Source organism: Eubalaena glacialis, chromosome 6 (genome assembly GCF_028564815.1).
Source record: "Eubalaena glacialis isolate mEubGla1 chromosome 6, mEubGla1.1.hap2.+ XY, whole genome shotgun sequence".
In the NCBI taxonomy this organism is placed as follows: domain Eukaryota; kingdom Metazoa; phylum Chordata; class Mammalia; order Artiodactyla; family Balaenidae; genus Eubalaena; species Eubalaena glacialis.
The window spans coordinates 134249078-134264208 of NC_083721.1; the positions used below are offsets into that span (position 1 = coordinate 134249078).

Below are 15131 nucleotides of genomic sequence, written 5' to 3' on the forward strand. Positions count from 1 at the left end.
AGCAGATGCGGACAGTTGGAGGACAGTGGGGAAGCGAGAGTGTCGGGGATGGACCAGGCTCCCAGCTGGAGCAGGAGAAAGGGCCTGGGCCGGACCAGCCCCTACCACTGTCCTGCGACCCCTCCTTCCGCTCCTCCTCCCTCCTCCCTCCTCTGTTCTGTCTTCCCTGGGTCCCCCGGCGAGGCCCAGGTGACTGAGCATCCTCTGGCAGAGGGAATTAACACACTTAATTAAAGTGTCCAATTAAGAGCTTTGCATATTTCTTAATTACCGCCTGAGTCTTTGGGGGGATGGTTTGAAATGGGATTTTCACGTGTTTCCTCATTTAGCCTATGGTGAGCCAGCTGGCCCCTCAGGGCTCAGGTAGGAGCTGGCAGAGCCCTATTCTGCAGAAGCTCTTCTGAGCATGAGGTGGCAGGGTGGGGTGTGCAGCAGGAGCCCGGCGCCCAGCCCCCCACGCTTCTCCACCTTGCAGGAGGGCAGGGCTGGGTTTTCTGGTTTGTGAAAATAGAACAAAAGGAAACAAGGGGCAGACAGATGAAGCTGGTGTCTCCAGCTGTTCGTCTTATCATCACAGGGCCTGGGGGCTGTGCACCCCATGGTCAGGCCAGGAATGGGGGACTTTGTAGGCAGGGAGGTGCATGGGACTGGTGGAGCCATCTCCCCAGGCCCCTGCAGAGCAGGGACACTGGACCAGGAAGGGACTGGCCTCCTTCCCAGCATCAGGATGAGGACTGGGCCCCTCCGTGGCAGGCCTTTCCCAGCACTCCCCAGCATTTCCCATCTGTGTTCTGGAAACTGAGCTGATGGGACGCCTGAGTTAGCTGGGCCCATCGTAGGAATGGGTTGCTGGTCTGAGCCCTGGGGAAGCAGATTTGCCTTTTCAGCCCCGAGGGCCACCTTGTGACAGCTTTGGACCTTCTCTGACCTGGGCAGGCTGATGGGGCTATGGGCCAAGAATGCAGAGACCCTTTTCCTGGCATGGGGACTGCTTTCCTAAAAACATAGGTGTCTGAGAGGTGGGCAGCCCGCCAGGGCAGCCTAGAGATGGCAGTGAGGTCTGCCACATCTTTCTTGCTTGCCACCCTGGGCCCAGCTCTGTGACCCCGAGGAGGACCAGGGGGGACCCCACTGACCATCCAGTGGCGCCCCTGCGCTGGTGTGGATGGCAAACTTGAGTGAGCAGCTGGGCACAGATTGTGGGGCAAGGTTCGGGTGTGGCTCGGTGGGGGGGACCCCAGGGGTGGGGCACACGCTGCCAGGTCTTGGCAGACCCTCTACCAAGTCTCCAGCGAACTTCTTGCGCTCTGCCTCACATATTGCCCCATTTCTGGCCCTCACGGCAGTCTTTCCACCTCCACCCTCACACACAGTGGAGGTGACAGGGCAGAGGGGGTTCCTTCCTGGAGCGAGACAGTGTTGGAGTGGGAGTCTGGGGGCTCACAGCCCACTCAGCTGTCAGCCTGTGGCCCGGGCACCAGCCACGCCCGGGAACTCTCATAGGCACTGACCCCAAAGCCCTGGGAATCTGGCTTCACGTGGCAGCCGTGGTGAGATGTGGGTAAGGGACAGCTGTATGCAGAGGACACCTCAGCCTCACATCACCAGACCCCTCTGGTCCCTCTCCTGGAAATGCTGTTCCCCTGATGCCTCGTCTTCACCAATCAAGACCCAGCCCAAATGCCACCGCCTGCAGGATGCTTCTGCAATTCCCCAGCAGAGAGTGGCCTTGCCTTTTTGTTTGCCTCTCGGTACACCCTCTCAAGTTGCCTCGCATCTTAGGTGTTTGCACCTGAATCTGGCTCTGCCACTGGGTGAGGGCTGCTGTAGGGCAGAAGGACATCTGCTTCTCACTATGAATTCTGTGCCTAGCCTGGGCCTAGCACAGAGTAAGCCCCCACTGGGTGTTTATTGAATGAGTAAGGAGGCCTCACGTCCTCTGCAGCTACCTAGAAGCCACCTGAATGTACAAAAATCTATTTACCTGGGACCTGCCACTGAGATGGGGACTGGGGCCCATGGGAGGCTGGTGGAGTGAGTGGCCCCCATGGGTGAGGTCCAGGTGGGTGCTGCTAGCTGACTGTGAAGGGCCACCTTGCACTGCTGGAACTTCAGGGTGTGTGGAACCGAGCTCATCGGGACAGCCCACGGGTTTGCAAGACCTCTGGGCCCGAAGCTTAGATGTGGGTAAGGAAAGGACTGTTCCGTGGTGACATCAATAATGGAAAATAAGCTTAGATCCTCAGCTCATGAGGTTGAATGATTATTACCCATCATTATGTAATGATTTTTTTCTGAATGTAGTGCTGGTATTTGTGCTTTGGTCTGACAATTTTAAAGACAGCTTTTATGGGTGACCTGAATCCAGAGTGATGACTTGGTGTTTGCTCCTTGTCCAGTTTGCTTGGGCTTAAGGAATGGCCCCATCATGTGCTAGTCACAAAGCCAGGTGTCAGGGAGGCGTCCTGGGCTCTCCTCTGAGTCTGACCAGTTACTAGGTCCTGTTGCTCTCCTCTGCTCTCCACTTCTCCCCAGCGCCACTGCCTTTGCTTTAACTGAGATCTGCCATCCCTCGCTGGACTCCTGCCCCCAATCTGGCCCCTGTAGGCCCTTCCCCCCTTAGAAGTGTAAGTTTTCTTCCTAAAGCACAGAACTGTTGCTCTGATTACCTAATACTCTATAACAAACCACCCCAAACTTAGTGGCTCAAGAGGATGAAAATATTTACTTTGCTCAGGAATCTATAGTTTGGGCAGGTCCTAGCAGGGAAAGGGTGCCTCTGTTTCACTTTGATGGCTCCAAGGCTGGGGCTCGAGTCATCTGAAGGCTCGCCCACCCACAGGTCTTCTGGCTGTTGGCTGCTGGCTGGAGGCCTCCGTTTCTCGCACATGGGTGTCTCCATGTGGTTCTCCCACGTGTAGGCTGCCTTGGGCTTCCTCACAGCATGGTGGCTAGGTTGAAGGGCTAGCTTCCAGAGTGTGAGGGAGTTGGAGCACTCCAGACCGAAGCTGTGCTGCCTTTTCTAACCTCGCCTTCGAGTTACACACGGTGCCATTTCTGCCACAGTCACAGGCCCGCAGATTTACCTCTGGATAGAGTGTCCATGGTACATTGTAAGAAGAGCACATGGTATGGGGCATATTTTGTGAGCCATCGTGGCCATTATGAGCTGCCACACCTTTCCCACCACCTCTCTGCTTAAGACCCTTCGGAAGCTCCTGCCACCCCCGGGAGAGAATCGTGCTCCTTGATGTGGCCACATGGCCTGGCCATCTAGCCCCTGGCCCACCGGGCTTGCCTCTATCTGTCCGTCCCTTCCCTTCCTCTACAACTGGCCCCAGAGATGGATTTTGGTTTAAATCAACTCAGTGGCCACACGTAGCTTCCTTGAACAGTGTTTGTCGTTTACCCCTCTCCTTACACACCTGGTCTGGCCCCATTTTCCCTGAGACAAAGGACAGGGGAAATGACCTTGACCTTGTTGCCTCCCATCTCTTTGCACAAGCTTTTTATCTTCCTGCCTGTGTGCATTTGCTCCCACTGTTCCCTCCGCCCGAAATACCTGGTCTCCTCTGACCCCCGCTTCCCACAGTTCAACAGCTGCCCTTGCAGCCTTCCTGATGCCCAGCCCCCTGGGCCCCCGCCCTTTGTGATCTCCTGCTTTGCTGCTGGTCAGAACTTCCCATAAACCAGCGCAATGTCATTCATGAGGTGAGGTCTTTGGTGTCATGTCTGGTTTTATACGTCAGCTCCACTGCTTCCCAGCCATGTGACCTTGGGGATAAGAACCACCTCATTGGATCATGATGAGGATTAATGAGGAAACCTAAGAATTTCTTGTCTGGCGCTGAGCAGAATCCCATTAAGAGTTAGAGTTTCCATTCCTTCTTTCTAGAGGCTCCTAGTAAGTGCTCAGGAATGAATTTTCTCACCCTCATTTGGGTGAAAAAGGGAAGATACGTCTCCCTGCTTAATCATGTGGGATTAAACCACCAGAAGATTATAAGAATATTGCTGAGCCATGAGCAGAGAGAAAAAAGCTCAATAATGATTGCCTGCTTATTTTTAATAAAATTCTTCCAGTAGAGCTGAATCTCTGCCCTGGGAAAGAGCTCCACGTTGCTGCAGTGGTGTCCGAGAGCAGTTGTTAGAAGGGCAGTGGGACAGTGTGACCTTGAGAACAGGGCTGTGTGGGGAGGACGGCCCTCCCACAGGCTGCAAGGGGCCTCAGGAGGGCGGGGGGCCTCAGGGGGAGGGTCTCCCACCCCTCCCCCCGCCCAGCCCTGTCTGAGCTGCTTGAATGCGCTGCCCTCTTGGGCTTCCCCTTGGCTGGCCCAGTGGCGGTGGGCTTCCCCTTGGCTGGCCCAGTGGCGGTGGGCTTCCCCTTGGCTGGCCCAGTGGCGGTGGGCTTCCCCTTGGCTGGCCCAGTGGCGGTGGGCTTCCCCTTGGCTGGCCCAGTGGCGGTGGGCTTCCCCTTGGCTGGCCCAGTGGCGGTGCCCAGTCAGGTGACGGCTCCAGCTGTTGCGCTGCTCTTTGCGGTGAGACGAGAGCGGCCAGGTAAGTGGGCTGTGCAGGCTCTTCATACCCAGGTTCCAGCACCTTCCACCCAGAGCAGTTGTTGAGGGTGGGGTGTGGGGTCAGGAAGTGCATGTGGCGGCCCCTTTACCCAGCCAGCTCCTTTACGTGATGCCAGGGCAGCAGTGGGCGAGGGGCTCCTTTGTAAAGCTCTGCCTGAGGGCCCTAGGGACAGAGCATGGAGGCACCTTTCCTGCTGTTGGTGCTGCACAGTGTTGCCTGGGCTCTGCTCTGAGGGCTCGTTGCTCCCCTGCAGGCTGGTGAGCCCCACTCTGGAGCCCCAGGGCCATGGGTCAGGGTGGAGGCCTGGCTCAAGTTGGGGCCGGGACAGGACACACCAGCCGTGATGTTGATGCACACTTGCCTGCAGTAAAGAGTGCACACTGAGGCCGCGGAGAGGATGAGCAGTTAGAGGCCTCTAAGCAGCGAGGCCAAGTTGACAAGTTCAGACAGGGTCTCAGCCATGTTGTCCTGGCAGCCGTGGAAAGAGTATGGGTGGTCTTGGGGAAGCTCTGAGGCAGGGAAGAGGAGGGCTTTTGCTCTGAGAAATGAGAAAAACCACCTAGAAGAGTGGGAAGAAATCATCCCCTTTTGATAACAAGGCTGTCATTCAGTCCAGGCCTCAGTTGGGGTGCTGGGCCCCAGGTGTCCTAACCCATCCATCCTTCCTTTGCTGAGCCCTCCGTTTGCCCAATACGTGCCTGAATTCCCAGTTTCTGGCCTTGCAGGTTGGGTCAAGTACTGTCTGAGTAGGGAGAGACCCTGCCTCCAGCCCATCCCAAGAAAAAGGTGCCTTGACTTGGCAAGGCTATTCCCGGAGCTCCGTGACATCTACAGTGGTGGCAATAATGACCCAGCAGAATCCTGAAACCCAGCATGACCCAAAGATGCTGAGGAGCATCAGGGGTAGGAGCTCAGTCCCTGGTCCGACCACCTTATCCTGGCCCTGCTCAGCTCTGGCCCTAGGCAAGGAGCTGTCAGCTCGTTTCCCCTTGTATAAAATGGGGGTGCATGAGTACCTGCTTCAGGGTTGGGGACTAACCAGGGTGGTCTTAAGGGCTTAGTACAGCGTTGCCGCAAACACAGAAGTCCTGCAAGCTTCAGGTAGGCGGGTGTCCCGTCTCCTCTGTTTACTGCTGTCGTGTAAATCTGTGCCTGGCACAGCCTTGGGGTGTGCCTGACGCGCTCTGTAAATACAGGGTTCAGGTGTTGCCTGTTATGGTGACTGTGAGAAAGCTCAGAAAATACTGGCACTGGCCAGGACCCCACACCTAAAAGTTCCTCCTGCACAGTCCCAGGACACTACTTGTTTCTTTGGCATTTTCTCCTCCCACCTAGCAGTCGCCCTGCAAGCCACTATGAAGCCACTGGCAGTGGCTGGTGCCTCAAGAAGGGGAACTTTGTAGAGAAGCCTTGCAGGGCTTTCTAATCTCTCAGCTCCTCCGTGAACCTCCTGTTCCTTTAGTGGCTTTTGGGGATTCCGCTGTCTCTCCTCCCTGCCTGCTCAGCTGCCCCAGGGGAGAGCCTGCTGGAGAAGAGGACCGTGTCCCTTTCGCCAAGGTGTGAGGTGCTGTGTGTCACCATAGAGGGGAGCTGCCAGTGGGCCCTGCAGTACCTCTCTTCCCGAGAAGGAAGGAACTTTCCACTGTCTCTTGGAAAAGGAGGATGCCATGCGCTCCCTGATTTCATCCTCCTCCTGCTGGCTCGGGCTGCTCCACTTTTCACTCTGTGGTCGGTCCCCTAAGCAGTTCCCAGCCAGGCCTTTCTGTGGCCTCAGAGCCGATCCTCCAGGTGTGGGAAGCCCCCACTTCTCACCTTCGTGTGAGTTTAAGTGGAGATTTAAAACAATTGGAAAGCACTTTACAGATTTAATTTTTATTAGAAGCTCAAAGGGCATTTTCCAGGGAAACTTACAAGAGATCCTGGGTGTATTACTGCTCACCCCAGAGGTACTGAGAAGAGAAACGAGGCTATTCTGACACCAGCGGGTGTACTGCAATTCAGTCCTGGCGCTACCCACTCTGAGCTGGTGTCAGACTGCCCAGGTTTAAGGGCACAGTCCCCAACTAGATTGCCAGCCACCTCAGACACAAGCTGTGAGTGGGGTCCCCAGGAGCACCCGCACTTCTGACCAGCTGGCTACAAATCTGGGGGTGCCCACGACCCTCCTCAGGTTCCATAATTCACCAGAATAACTCACAGAACTCAGGAAAGCACTCTACTTAACAACTACAGTTTTACTATGAAAGATACAAATCAGCAACAGCCCAATGAAGAGACACGAAGGGCGAGGTCTGGGAGGGCCTGGAACCGAGCAGCGTGTCTTCTCCCCGTGGAAGACAGTTGCCCTTCCCTTACAAGTGCTGGCTGTCGGGAAAGGACTGCACTCAGCTGGGTCACTACTGAGGCTTCCGAACTGGAAAAGGACCTTTCCCAGAGGAACCCCATTGGGTTGCCCTGCTCCGTCCAGGCAGTGACCAGTCACCCTTCCAGGCCGTGACCAGCCACCCTTCCAGGCCCAGCCCATGGACATCCCGTCCGAGAATCGGGGAGAGGCGGAATGAGAGCTCTTGGGCGCTGGCTCTCGTGCGTTCCCTGCCAGAGTTATCTGTCTTCAGCAGCCCGGAGCACAAGGAGCTCTGAGCCAAGCTCAGCCGGCCCGGTGCCCCCCTGAGCCGGCCCGGTCCCCCCTGAGCCTCCCAGGGCCATGGCAGAGACTCGGTGGGACGGAGTAGCACTCCATGCTGGGCCTGACCTAACAAATATTCCTATCGCCCTTCCTTCCCACCCAGATGCTCACAAATGCTGCAGCAGGCATTTCCGCCACAGCCAGGCCTCAGGGGACCTGCACAGGGTTAGGTCAGAAGCCAAACCCTGCAATCTGGGAAATTAGCAGCATTTATGGGATTCCCAAGAGACTTCCTGGTTCTTTTAGCCATACCAGTGGTTCTCCTTTGGAGGTGTTACTGCCCCTTAGAGGGCATTTGAAAATGTGCAGGGGAGTTCAGGCTTGTCACAGTGACAGGGGATCCTGAAGGCATTTACCCAGCAAGGTCCGGGGATGCTAAACATCCTGCGAGGAGCTGGACAGTCAGGCACATGTCATGAAAAATAGTCCTGCCCAAGAGAGACACTGGGGAATCATTTACTTCCCCTGCCCCATGGTTCCTTGGAAAGCCACCTTCCTCATCAGTGCCCAGGCTGAAATAAAGGAGCATGTCTCCATCCTAGCCTGTGACCAAGAGCAAGGCAGTATTTCCAGGTGAGCGTGGGCCCATGTGACAGGAGCATCTTGTAATGCACACACTTGCTCTGATTCTTCATGTATGGCTCTTGCATGAGTTGGGCTCTTATGGGTCAAGGAAGACCTGGATTTGGGTGGTAAGAGTTCACAGGGCAGGGGGAGGCCTCCTCCTTGGTGCCTGGCGGGAACGCCCCTGCAGCCCACCCAGTGTAGACTCGGCCACCTCACCTCAATGTCCCTCTCTGGGGGTCCCACCTCCCACTTCTGGTTCTGCGTCTCATCTTTTCCTCTGGGCTTTTTTGTTTCATTATCTGCTTTTGTCACGTGAAATGTGTTTAGAGGAGCCTAGCTCGGATCACGGCTAAACCCGTCTCTTCTTGTTGTTTTACAGTCGGAAAGACGTCTCTGATCACGCGGTTCATGTATGACAGCTTCGACAACACGTACCAGGTGAGTTCCTGGGTCCCTGCCCCCCACCAAGCCCCGCGGTGTTTGCAGCCTTGACAGCCACCTGGACACCATGCCAGCCTCCCTCCCAGGGTCGATAATGCTAGGATGAGAGTGGGGCATTCCTGGGACCTAGGGCATCCATCTTGCCTTGGAGGAGCTTCCCATCTGCACACTGGTCCCAGCCCGGTAAAGACCCTGGGCCCTTCTGAAGATCCAAACCTCAATAAGGGAAATGTTTCCAGTAGAGAAAGGACACCTTTTAGTCTGTGTTCTGGCAGGTCTAAACCATGACAGTGTTTGGTTTCTTGGGGGCATCATCATGTGGAGGAGGATGGGCAAGATGCAAAATGAGGGACGTGAAAGAGCAGTAGGAGAACTTGCTCCTCCAGCATGGCTGTGCGCTGGACCTCCATGAGTGCGTACACCCACACACACACCCACACACCCACACACACCCACCCACACACACCCACACACACCCACCCACACAACCACACACACACACACACACACACACACACACACACACACCCCCACACCCACACACACCCACACACACCCACACACCCACACCCACACACCCACACCCACACCCACACACATGGTTGCTGGGGCACTTCCTTCCCTGGAGAGGCTGGTGTGATGGGCCTGCACTGCTCTACATGGGCAGGAGGCTGGATAGAGTGACCTGTGTGCTCCTGGCTCTCAAGGGTGGTCTGGAATCAACCAGAGGTGGCTCCACGTAGCCTAAGGCTGAGCTCTTGAAGGTCAGTAACATTTCACTTTCCTGTCACCGCTGATAAGCAAATGAAGTGAATTTCCCCTGCAACTAAAGCTGTTATCACAAGGCACCAAACTTAATCATTTCAACTATTTTTAAGAAAAAATATATTGTTTTCTTCCTTAAGACAGACACAAATAATGATTCAATTTTCTAAGCCAGTGGGTTCTGTGAGATAGTAGTTCCAAGGGATGTTAGTAGGTGTTATCTGAGGAAAAAAAGGCAGGGAGAAGGGTTCGGGGCTTAGGGAACACTGGTGAACGAAAGTAAATCTACTTTTCTACTGCAGGACTTCTCAGGGCCTTTTACTACATCAGTGTATGGTTTTGATTTGCTGAAAGAGAGATGTAGTGTGCAGGATCTCCCAGATGTATTTGGTCATGGAATCCTTTTGTCATCGAGTCCTCAAAGGATAAATATTTATAGAACACACTGGGGACTGCTGTGCTAAGAGGTCTCCCACCTCCCGGGACCTACGGAGCATGCAGAGCACAGCCCACTGCGGATTACAGTTCTGTGTCTACTCTTTAGTCTGTCTGTCTCACTCTGGACCAGTCAGCATCTTTGCCTCATACACAGCCCCTTTCTCTGCCTCCCTCTAAATCCCTACTTTTCCTCTGCTGTCATCTGAAATACCAGATAACTAGTGGACTTGGTAAGAATTGACTGAAGGGTAAGGACATGGGGCCCCGAGTGATGTACACAGCCTTGGACATCTGCTCTGGGATGATTATCTCAGCCACACTTTGTCTTGCTTGGTACAGGCCAGGCTGTGTACCACGGCAGGCTTGCAGAGCCCTCTCCTCCTTGTAAGGGGAGTCCTACTGCGTCGCTTTGCATCCGAATCACAGCTCTAACTTCAGTTCTTAAGTCTGACTTGGTATTTGCATATTTGTGTGTGTGTTCATGTGCATGTGTGTGTGTGTCAATGAATGATCTCACAGATATTATTTTGATTATTTGATTTTTCAAATGTTAAGTTACTTATAATACTTCTTGTTGATGTCCCATTGATAATGAGTGATGCTCTTGGCTGGCTGGTGTTCTTGGAAGTGGTGGGCAGTAGAGATGGCCTCAGAGCCTTTGCAGTGGTCCTCACTGGTGTGGATCAAAGCCTCAACTCCTCCCCATGTCGTTTGAGTCTCCAGTGTCACCTCCTATGGCCCACTGCTTGTCCCATATCCCATGGTCCAGCGGACCTCTCTGCTTGCTGCTTCCCACTCAGTGACACTCTCCCACTTCCATGCCTTGGCTCATAGTGTCACCTCTGCTGGAATGCCCTTCCCTCTTCTCTCCTCTGCTCTGAAAAATTCCTCTGACTCATCAAGGCTCAGAGCACATGTTTGTCTGTGGTCAGGACCCTCCTCATGCTCTGCACCCCTCCACGGCTCCATCTTCCCTGGCACACTGTCCTCAGGGCTCCTTTGGCCTCCCAGCCCTACAGGAACTCCTCCTGCTCTGGCTGCTGGATGGGCTCTCAGCTTGGCTGAGGCCAGTACCCCTCGGATCCACCCCTGCATTCATGGGTCCAGAACAGGGCCTGCCCACAGCTGGTGTCAGCTGGTGTCAGCTGGTGTCAGAATCCACCACAGTGGCTTCAAGAGGCCCTGTCTGCCTTGGTTTTTAGACTCCATCTGACTGAGCGGCCACAGTGGCCCAGTGTCAATGTCCACTGTCCTGGCAAAAAGTGAAGAAAGCCCAAGTCCCTCCCCACTGCAGGCTTTTCTGACTTTTTTTTTGGCTGCAGGTAGAATTTCTCTCCCAATACCCTCTAAGATGGTAGTTAGGCTGGGAGGCTGGGGCTCCAGTTGTGTGCGCACACAGGCCCATTTTCATGAATTCTCTGAAGATGGAGAGGGGGAAATGTTACTTTTCCTTGACATGGTGGCAGAGGCAGTTGGGAAGTAGACGAGATGCCCGAGGGCCCCGGGGGATGTTCCCAGTTGTGCCCCCCAATGCTGACTGCTCCCCAGCACTGCCCACAAATACCCTGTGTACCAACCAGTACAGCCCAGCAGGGCGCCCCCGCCCCTGCCTTGATTAGCTGAGGTGCCCAGAAAGTTCCCAGGGCGGATCCACCGCTCCACCCCTCCCATCCTTTCTGTGTGTCTCTGGCTCTGTCTCCCGCCTCCCCTCCCCTATTCACTTATTCTGACAACAGATGTTTGTCAAGTGCTTACTCTGTTTGCAGAGAAGTAGGAGAAAATGACCTGGCCACAGAATCTGGCCCTGCCCTGAGCCGGGCATGGAGGGTAGAGGGGGTTCAACCTCATCCTGGGTGGCAGCGAGTCCTCCCTCTGTCTGGGGCTGAACATGCCCGAGGCCCCAAGGAGCTGGCATGAGGACCTGGGCACGCAGAGCGCGGTTCCCCGCCAGACCTCTCGGGGGTCCTGTCCGCCTGGCAGGCCCAGGGGAGACGCCGCCTTGTTGACCTGTGGCCTTGGGAGAGCGGGTCTCCTGCCGCCTCCTGCCTGGCACTTCCCCTGCACACACGTGTACCTTGTTCTCCTCTTGACATGTGCATTCCCCAGCCTCTCACCACCCACCTGTCACCCCATCTAAATCCACTCACTTAAAGAAGCAAAAAGTCAAGACTTACAGCCTGGTGAGATTCACGCCTGCAACAATTCTCTTGTATAAAATCCCAACTAAAAAATGTCTTTCAAAATGTACTAAGAAGAAACACCTGGTACCTGCGCCGTGATGAGACATGGGCCTCTCTGTGGGTCAGACCCCCTTTCCCCTCCCAGTGGCTAGTGAAACCCACCTGTGGGCCTGGCCCTTGGTCCACCTGTTTGAAACCTGCAATAGAACCAGAATGGGAGGTTTCAGGCCCCCAGGTGGTGGCTGGGGGTGAGAGGGGAGAATCCGGGAGCAGCCTTCTTCCTGGGGTTTCTCATGGGTCCCCCATCTTGGCTGCACGTTAGCATTACCTACTGGGGGGATGACTGGAGATGCACAGGCTGTGTCAGGCATTAGGACTTTTAAATCTCAGAGGTGACTGAGATGAACTGATAACCAAGGCTAGAGCCCCCGGCCTGTCCCTGGACCTCCCACCACAGCACAAGTTAGGAAAGCAGCCTAGTGGGTCCCGGCCCGCTGGGGCTTACCTAGCTGCTCCTGGGAGTGTCTCTGGAGGACTGCACTGGAGCACGCCCTGGGTCCCACCGTGCCTCCGGGAAGGGGACAGCATGGCTGTGTCCACTGTGCCCTCACAGGCCGAGGGACTGCCTGAGTTGCTCGTAGCCCCTCAGTAATCTGGGGGCTTTCCTCTCTCCCCGCTAGGTGTGTATTAGTTTCCTGGGACTGCTATAGCAAATTGCCACAAACCAAGTGGCTGAAAACAACAGAAGTTTATTCTGTCACAATTCCGGAGGTTAGAAGTCTGGAATGAGCAGAGCCACGCTCTCTCCAAAGGCCTGGGAGGGAATCCTTCCTGCCATTTCCAGTCATCGGATTTAGGGCCCACCCCAAATCCTGGATGATTTTTCATCTTGAAACCCTTAACTAATTACATTCACAAAGACCCTCTTTCCAAATAAGGTCACATTCTGAGATTCCAGGTGGACAGAATTTGGGAAGAGGACACTCTTCAACCCACTACACAGTGTCCCAGCACCTCCCAGTCTGATCCCATTGGGGACCCCTCCAGGCTCCAGGCCCCTCTGGCGCTTCGCGTGCTACTGGCCCAGCATCTGACCTGGGGAAGCCATTTCCCCAGGAGCCTATCTGGCAGCAAGTCTTTTTGTTCTTACAGGGCTTTTCAGAATGATCAGATGTTTCTTTATGTAACATTTGTAAGTTGATTTAATAAAGTAAATAGGTTTACTGGGGCCTGGTCACTGACGCTATGGAGCTGCGCATCTGGCTGCTTAGCAGCCCCCAAACCAGCGCCTGCCCCACCCCGACAATTCACCCCTGCAGCACGGGTGGCCTTTCAGGGGAGCCGAGTTCCCGCTGGGTCCCACAGCAGCACATCCCAGGTGCCCAGGGAGGGGGCGTTTGTGATGACCATGGTGTGTGAGGGGTCATCCGCGTGGGGCTGGACGCTTTGAAGTCTCTCTTTCCGGGGCAGCGAGTTCTGCTAATGTTTGTCCAACCAGACTCAGGAAAGTGGTCTGGGGGCTGCCAGGCTTGGGCAGCCAAGCCCCACACCTAAAGTGTCTCCACATCGCCTTCACTGGTGGGCCTGAAGTGGGCCACAGTGAGGAAGAAGGACCTGGGGATGGGTCAAGCCAGAATGTCCTTCTTGGACACCCAGCCTCACGCTCATGGGCGCTGCTCTCTGGTCCCCTCCCCTGCCGGGGCCAGGGAAAAGGAAGGGGATGGGGACTTGGGGGTAGGTTGCTGATGGTACTGAGCACCTTTCTGTCAGGGGGTCACTGTAAGGAGATGAGTGAGCCCACACAGAGCCCACAGCAGCCAAGAGAGACCAGGAGAGAGGGTTCCCTCTGATAGGTGGGGGGGTGCCTGGGGCTCCACCTTGAAGAGGAGGTGCAGCCAGTCAGACAAGAGTGGATGGGTCGGCATGCAGGGTCCAGGGGAGATGGCTTTTGTGGCCACAGCATGGAGCACTTGGTCAGCAAGAGGCAGGAGATTCAGAGGAGCCAAATGGCGTGCTGCAAGGGCACCAGGCAAGGCAGCTGGGCCCTTGGCCTCCGGGGTGCACGGCGCAGCACCCGTCCCATCTGCCAGGGTGTGTGTGCACATCGTACTGTGCTGGGCACTCAGCTCTGAGGGCAAGGTCCGGTTGTGGGGTGGCCTGGCTGCAGCTCTGCAAGGACAGATCCTGGGCGGGGGGCGGGTAGAGGTGAGGGGGTGGGCCTCACGTGGCCACCCCCCACCCGGGGAGCATGGTCTGCGGCTGGAGTGCTGACATGGGGCTGAGGCTCACGTCGTAACCAACACTGCTGTCATCGTCCAGGTACCGCCCTGCTCATCCTCCCATTCTCCCATCCTACATTAATGCGTGAAGCTCGTCAAGAGTGTTGTGGTCCTTGGGGGCGTGGAGCTTCAGACAAGGCAGGGATCAGTGGCTGTTCTAGTGGGTGTGGAAGGCTTCCTGGAGGAGAGGGTGGGAGCTGAGTGGGAAAGGGCAGGGAGGATCTGATGCCACTGCGTGGGAGGGAGGGCTAGTATGCTGAAGGAGAAGCCTTGGTGGGAGCCCCAGGGGCAATGATCCAGTGCTGCGCATGCGTGGGGGGCGGTGCCGGGGCGGGCTCTGCCTTTTTGGAGCGGAGGGTCCTAGCGGGCCTGTGGAGGGGCTACTGGCCGAGCTGCCTTTTGACTTTCACGGCCTTAGGTACTTTTGCCTTCCCGGGCACTTTGCTCCTTCCTTCATTAAAAAGCAATATATATATATATATATATATATACACAAATATATATAATGTATGTAAATTATATTTTATAACTGTATTGTTATAAAGATGAAGACAATACAGGCTGGATTCATTATTATATATCATTATTATATTCATTTTTTTCTTTTGATTTTAAAAGAAATTAAAAGTTAAAAAGTTAAAAAAAAAACAAAAACATTTTTCTGGGCCTCTAAGAGTACTGTGGGTTCCGGGGTCTGTGTCTGCTGTCCCAGCGGGTAAGTGGGCCTAGTTGATGAGGCTGTGGAGGCCCTAGGAACTCAGCGGGGCTTGGGCTTACAGGGCAGGGAATGGAGAGCTATTGTGGTTCCTACGGTGGGCACCGATGGGATCAAAGACCCCAGAGTTTGCAGGAGACAGGCCTGTGGGCCCCGGCCAGGGCAGGGATGGCAGTTGCAGCAGGGCCCGCAGACTTGGATGCAGCTCTGTGAGTGGAAGGGCAGGGCAGGGGAGGGAGGAGCGTCACTGAGCAGTCATGCAGGGCTGCGTGGGATATGAGTGAGGGGCCTGAGCCAAGCCTGGGCCTAGACACACAGGACAGTGGGAGGGGCGAGCGGACAGAGTAGGCCTGTGGGGTGCAGAAGAGGGAGAGGAGTGGGCCCAGGGTTTCTGTCCAGACACCCCAGAAGAATATCGGTGCCATCAACACAAAGCAAAATGAAAAGTCGAGTGGGAAGTGATAGTGGAACAGCCAAGTGAT

At 55.3% G+C, this 15131-nt stretch overlaps 1 protein-coding gene across 1 annotated transcript in view; it reads left to right on the forward strand.

Annotated features, from left to right (window-relative positions):
- Positions 1 to 15131, forward strand: part of RAB6B (RAB6B, member RAS oncogene family) — a 55357-nt gene that overhangs the window by 19168 nt on the left and 21058 nt on the right. The window contains exon 2 of the mRNA XM_061193672.1: positions 8211 to 8269. Within this exon, the coding sequence (XP_061049655.1) occupies positions 8211 to 8269 (59 nt within the window). The remainder of the gene's footprint in view (positions 1 to 8210; positions 8270 to 15131) is intronic.